This window comes from Aethina tumida, chromosome 5 (genome assembly GCF_024364675.1).
Source record: "Aethina tumida isolate Nest 87 chromosome 5, icAetTumi1.1, whole genome shotgun sequence".
In the NCBI taxonomy this organism is placed as follows: domain Eukaryota; kingdom Metazoa; phylum Arthropoda; class Insecta; order Coleoptera; family Nitidulidae; genus Aethina; species Aethina tumida.
This window is the reverse complement of record NC_065439.1, coordinates 1631133-1637868: the sequence shown is the minus strand read 5'-3', so window position 1 is coordinate 1637868 and position 6736 is coordinate 1631133. Positions and strand designations below refer to the sequence as shown.

Here is a 6736-nt window from a genome sequence, read left to right as displayed (position 1 = left end):
AATTATTAGATTTAATGGTCAAATTAAAGTGTTACAGAAGGGTAAGGGATGAAAATTATAAATTATATTAAAGCACTTTATATAAAATTTAGTGCTTCAATATTTTCCATATTTATGAGTAAATTAATTGATGAAACAAATTTTTAATTAAAAATTTATGATAATTTATTATTTATTAACCTAATAATTATAAATATAATAAGGGGATGAATTTAATCGTAAAAGCCACGTGAAATTTATGTTTTTTAATAATTTAATTTAATAGTTTACTATCACATAAACTTTTATTAAATTAATCAGGATAACAAGAGTTTTTATTAGACTACACATTATTTATTGTAAAATAGTGCCAATAAATAAATTAATAAATACAATCAATACGTCTAAAAATAACCTAAATTTCCTATTTTCATTTGTTTTTATTTATGTTTAGTATCGTATAGTTAGTATAGTTGGGGAAGGTTTGTATTTCCGTCTGGACAGGTCTTTCCGTTTTATGTTTCCTCCCCCAATCTGATTGACGGCCGTGGCGTTTCCTTGTGCCTGTACGGTGGAATAATTGACCACCGATTCAGCACCCGTCGAACCGGCACTCGGCACATAATTGTTGTAGGAGTAATATCCACCCCCGCTGGGATGATAAGCAGCTCCGTATTCGCCTCCTCCCACTCCACCTGTAAATTCCCAATTATTACTCCCAACACGAAAAATATTTTAGCTCAATCCAACGACACATGTGCGACATTACCAAACGCAATTACATTCCGAAGCGAAACAAAATAAAAACATCTCCGTTCTCCAAACTACTTTCGAACTATTCAATTCAAAGTTCAAAACTTAATCGAGGGAAGTTCGAAATTAAATTCACCTCCGTGCTGTCCGTAATCGGCGTAAACTGGGATGTGCTCCGAGGCGTGGTGCTCGATCTCGATCTCGGGCGGATGGTGGCCCTCCGACTGGAACAGCTTCTTCATCAATATGGCCGTGGAGGCGAGGAGCGCTATCTTGGCGACCATCAGCGATTTGACCACCAACAGTTTTATGCTGCCCAGGATGGCCGTCACCATGCTGGCCGCCTTGAAGCCGATCAGGAACGGGATGGTCATGTCTTTCTTCTTGTGTCTTCCTGAAAAAAATTGTGAACTGGGTTATTGTAACAGTTGTGATTCGTGGCATGGATGTATTGTTGAAGGTCGTTCGCTTCAGCATTTTCATGATTATTAAAAGTACAAATGGTGTTTGAATGAGCAGATGGTTCCATTGGTAGTTTTAAAGACATAATCGTTTTAGTAAACGTTATGATGGAAACAAGATTTGCTTAAGTTGTTCATTTTGTAAGGAATAAATCTGATGTCAATGTATTCACTGATGGAGTTAATTGAAGACACAAACAACGGTTAAAAATTTAAATATTTATCGGTTTTATAGGATGTGAGTTGAAGAAGAAACAATATTCAACCATTCTTTTTCTTTGCATTTAATTGAGTTAAGATTTTGTGTCTTCCATTACCCTTCCAAATCCTTCAAGTTTTTAGAAGTTAATTTGAGACATAATTGGTTGAAGATATGATACCATCAATTAACTCTTAAAATGATTTTGAAAGTTTTATAAGACACAGTATCTTCAACTTGTTCTTTAAGTAATGTAAACTATATTGGATGAATATGTTGTATCTTCAAATACTTCTTAGAAGCTCTTTATCACCAACAGTTAACACATTCTTTAAATATGTCAATAAATCTTTCAAGTTTTTAAGAGGTAATTGGAGACACAATTGGTCGAAGATGTGATATCATCAATTAACTCTTAAAATGATTTTGAAAGTTTTAGAAGACACAGTATCTTCAACTTGTTCTTTAAGTTTTGTAGGCTCCATTGGATGGATATGTTGTATCTTCAATTACCTCTTAGAAACACTTTATCACCATTAGTTAAAACATTCTTTAAGTATGTCAGTAAATCCTTCAAGTTTCTAAGAGGTAATTGGAGACACAATTGGTCGAAGATGTGATATCATCAATTAACTCTTAAAATGATTTTGTAAGTTTTAGAAGACACAGTATCTTCAACTTGTTCTTTAAGTTTTGTAGGCTCCATTGGATGGATATGTTGTATCTTCAATTACCTCTTAGAAACACTTTATCACCATTAGTTAAAACATTCTTTAAGTATGTCAGTAAATCCTTCAAGTTTCTAAGAGGTAATTGGAGACACAATTGGTCGAAGATGTGATACCATCAATTAACTCTTAAAATGATTTTGAAAGTTTTAGAAGACACAGTATATTAAACTTGTTCTTTAAGTCTTGTAGACTCAATTGGATGAATATGTTGTATCTTCAATTACCTCTTAGAAGCTCTTTATCACCAACAGTTAACACATTCTTTAAATATGTCAGTAAATCTTTCATGTTTTTAAAAGGTAATTGGAGACACAACTGGTCAAAGATGTGATGTCATCAGTTAACTCTTAGAATGATTTTGAAAATTTTATAAGACACAGTATCTTCAACTTGTTCTTTAAGTTTTGTAGGCTCCATTGGATGGATATGTTGTATCTTCAATTACCTCTTAGAAACACTTTATCACCATTAGTTAAAACATTCTTTAAGTATGTCAGTAAATCCTTCAAGTTTTTAAGAGGTAATTGGAGACACAATTGGTCGAAGATGTGATATCATCAATTAACTCTTAAAATGATTTTGAAAGATTTAGAAGACACAGTATATTAAACTTGTTCTTTAAGTCTTGTAGACTCAATTGGATGAATATGTTGTATCTTCAATTACCTCTTAGAAGCTCTTTATCACCAACAGTTAACACATTCTTTAAATATGTCAGTAAATCTTTCAAGTTTTTAAAAAGTAATTGGAGACACAACTGGTCAAAGATGTGATGTCATCAGTTAACTCTTAGAATGATTTTGAAAGTTTTATAAGACACAGTATCTTCAACTTGTTCTTTAAGTTTTGTAGGCTCCATTGGATGGATATGTTGTATCTTCAGTTACCTCTTAGAAACACTTTATCACCATTAGTTAAAACATTCTTTAAGTATGTCAGTAAATCCTTCAAGTTTTTAAGAGGTAATTGGAGACACAATTGGTCGAAGATGTGATATCATCAATTAACTCTTAAAATGATTTTGAAAGCTTTAGAAGACACAGTATATTAAACTTGTTCTTTAAGTCTTGTAGACTCAATTGGATGAATATGTTGTATCTTCAATTACCTCTTAGAAGCTCTTTATCACCAACAGTTAACACATTCTTTAAATATGTCAGTAAATCTTTCAAGTTTTTAAGAGGTAATTGGAGACACAATTGGTTGAAGATGTGATGTCATCAATTAACTCTTAAAATGATTTTGAAAGCTTTAGAAGACACAGTATCTCCAACTTGTTCTTCAAGTTTTGTAGGCTCCATTGGATGAATGTTGTATCTTCAATTACCTCTTAGAAGCCCTTTATCGCCAACAGTTAACACATTCTTTAAATATGTCAGTAAATCCTTCATATTTTTAAGAGGTAATTGGAGACACAATTGGTCGAAGATGTGATATCATCAATTAACTCTTAAAATGATTTTGAAAGCTTTAGAAAACACAGAATGTCCAACTTGTTCTTTAAGTTTTGAAGACTCCATTGGACAATTATGTTGTATCTTCAATTACCTTCTTTTAGAAGACACAATGTGTCTACATAAAATCAAATATACTTTAAATAAGCCATTAATATCAAGTTTTTGTGAGTAAATTAAAGATATTATTAATTGAAAATCAAAGCTTGACAACAATTAAAAAACTGATCATTGACTTCAAAATTGCTCCCAATCCCAAAGCTTCCATCCTGAAGAGAAAAAATGTAGAAAATCTTGTTTTCCTCAAAACTTCAGCTAAGACTTTGATAACTTACTCAGGAAATATATTTGTTTAAAAAAACTTATCTAACATTTTGCTCTTAACCATCTTAATCAATAAATTTACTGAGATACTGATAAAAAGGAACAAAACATGTCGACCAATTTACCTTCTACAACCTCGTTAACATGAAAATTAAGCTCGAAATCATCTGCGGTCGCGCTCCTCCCGACACTGACCCCAACACCCCCATAGTCCACACTCAACGACACCCGCTGCAAAAACGTGGCGTTCACATCACCGGTGTCGTGCAGCTTCGCCTTTAATCCTTGGTAAAGATCTAAGCCGTTCGGCGACACCAGGTCCTTCATCCACGTTGCATTTGCCGACGCACATATCAGAAGAACTAGTACCGCACCTATTAGAGTCATTATCTCGAGTGATCGATGGAATTAGTATACAGACTTTATATCGTTTACAGATGGTAACCAACCCTAACCGTTTGCATGATGTTTTCAGAGCACACACGATCGTTTATTGGTTGAATATTATTAAATGTTAATGCGCTACATTCTTATAATGATACGTATTTATGGCGAACAGTTAACGAGACGAGGTTAATTGGTTTTAACAAAAAACAACCAACTAAACTTTGTCGTTTATACAAATTCTTCGTTTCACATATATACACGCCCTTAGTCTTTTATTAACCTCTCAGTTCATTTGAGAAGTCAAAATTTCACAATTAGTCCAACTTAAAGTAACAATAAATCGATTTATTCATTAAATTTTGATAGAGGCATTCTCAATATTTGTATAAAATGGAGGTAGACGGTAGAGGCATTCTCAATATTTGTATAAAGTGGACTTAGGGGTAAGAATAGTTAATTATTTATAGTATAATATCCAACAGATGTATAATGATGTCTTTTATCAACCTCTCAGTTCTTTTGAGTATGAGCAGCTGTTGAGTGGTAGTGAAGTCAAAATTTCACAATTAGTCCAACTTAAAGTAACAATAAACCGATTTATTCATTAAATTTTGATAGAGGCATTCTCAATATTTGTATAAAATGGAGGTAGACGGTAGAGGCATTCTCAATATTTGTATAAAGTGGACTTAGGGGTAAGAATAGTTAATTATTTATAGTATAATATCCAACAGATGTATAATGATGTCTTTTATCAACCTCTCAGTTCATTTGAGCATGAGCAGATATTGAGTGGTAGTGAAGTCAAAATTACACAATTAGTCCAACTTAAAGTAACAATAAATCGATTTATTCACTAAATTTTGATAGAGGCATTCTCAATATTTGTATAAAATGGAGGTAGATGGTAGAGGCATTCTCAATATTTGTATAAAATGGACTTAGGGATAAGAATAGTTAATTATTAATAGTATATTATCTAACAGGTGTATAATGATGACTTAGGGGTAAGAATAGGGAATTATTAATAGTATATTATCTAACAGATGTATAATGATGTCTTTTATCAAGCTCTCAGTTCATTTGAGCATGAGCAGCCATTGAGTGGTAGTGAAGTCAAAATTTCACAATTAGTCCAACTTAAAGCAATAATAAATCTATTTATTCACTAAATTTTGGTAGAGGCATTCTCAATATTTGTATAAAATGGAGGTAGATGGTAGAGGCATTCTCAATATTTGTATAAAATGGACTTAGGGGTAAGAATAGGTAATTATTAATAGTATATTATCTAATAGATGTATAATGATGTCTTTTATCAACCTCTCAGTTTATTTGAGTATGAGCAGCCATTGAGTGGTAGTGAAGTCAAAATTTCACAATTAGTCCAACTTAAAGTAACAATAAACCGATTTATTCATTAAATTTTGATAGAGGCATTCTCAATATTTGTATAAAATGGAGGTAGACGGTAGAGGCATTCTCAATATTTGTATAAAGTGGACTTAGGGGTAAGAATAGTTAATTATTTATAGTATAATATCCAACAGATGTATAATGATGTCTTTTATCAACCTCTCAGTTCATTTGAGCATGAGCAGATATTGAGTGGTAGTGAAGTCAAAATTACACAATTAGTCCAACTTAAAGTAACAATAAATCGATTTATTCACTAAATTTTGATAGAGGCATTCTCAATATTTGTATAAAATGGAGGTAGATGGTAGAGGCATTCTCAATATTTGTATAAAATGGACTTAGGGATAAGAATAGTTAATTATTAATAGTATATTATCTAACAGGTGTATAATGATGACTTAGGGGTAAGAATAGGGAATTATTAATAGTATATTATCTAACAGATGTATAATGATGTCTTTTATCAAGCTCTCAGTTCATTTGAGCATGAGCAGCCATTGAGTGGTAGTGAAGTCAAAATTTCACAATTAGTCCAACTTAAAGCAATAATAAATCTATTTATTCACTAAATTTTGGTAGAGGCATTCTCAATATTTGTATAAAATGGAGGTAGATGGTAGAGGCATTCTCAATATTTGTATAAAATGGACTTAGGGGTAAGAATAGGTAATTATTAATAGTATATTATCTAATAGATGTATAATGATGTCTTTTATCAACCTCTCAGTTTATTTGAGTATGAGCAGCCATTGAGTGGTAGTGAAGTCAAAATTTCACAATTAGTCCAACTTGAAGTAACATAAATCGATTTATTCACTAAATTTTGATAGAGGCATTCCCAATATTTGTATAAAATGGAGGTAGATGGTAGAGGCATTCTCAATATTTGTATAAAATGGACTTAGGGATAAGAATAGTTAATTATTAATAGTATATTATCTAACAGGTGTATAATGATGTCTTTTATCAACCTCTCAGTTTATTTGAGTATGAGCAGCCACTGAGTGGTAGTGAAGTCAAAATTTCACA

General features: G+C 31.9%; 1 protein-coding gene across 1 annotated transcript; it reads right to left on the bottom strand.

The window, feature by feature from the left end:
- Positions 1-429: 429 nt before the first annotated feature.
- LOC126265554 (uncharacterized) lies at positions 430-4288 on the bottom strand. The gene is made up of 3 exons (XM_049967354.1): positions 4027-4288; positions 869-1126; positions 430-674 (listed from the first exon to the last, which is right to left on the bottom strand). The coding sequence occupies exons 1-3, from the start codon at positions 4286-4288 to the stop codon at positions 430-432; spliced, it is 765 nt and encodes a 254-aa protein (XP_049823311.1).
- Between the last annotated feature and the right edge of the window lie 2448 nt (positions 4289-6736).

Bases quoted from the DNA above. Each gene is read 5' to 3' on its own strand.
- LOC126265554 (XM_049967354.1), bottom strand. From the start codon at position 4,288: ATGACTCTAATAGGTGCGGTACTAGTTCTTCTGATATGTGCGTCGGCA. The intron at 1,127-4,026 runs GTAAATTGGTCG...AATTTTTTTCAG, and splicing joins TGTTAACGAGGTTGTAGAAG to GAAGACACAAGAAGAAAGAC. The intron at 675-868 runs GTGAATTTAATT...GGGAATTTACAG, and splicing joins CGATTACGGACAGCACGGAG to GTGGAGTGGGAGGAGGCGAA.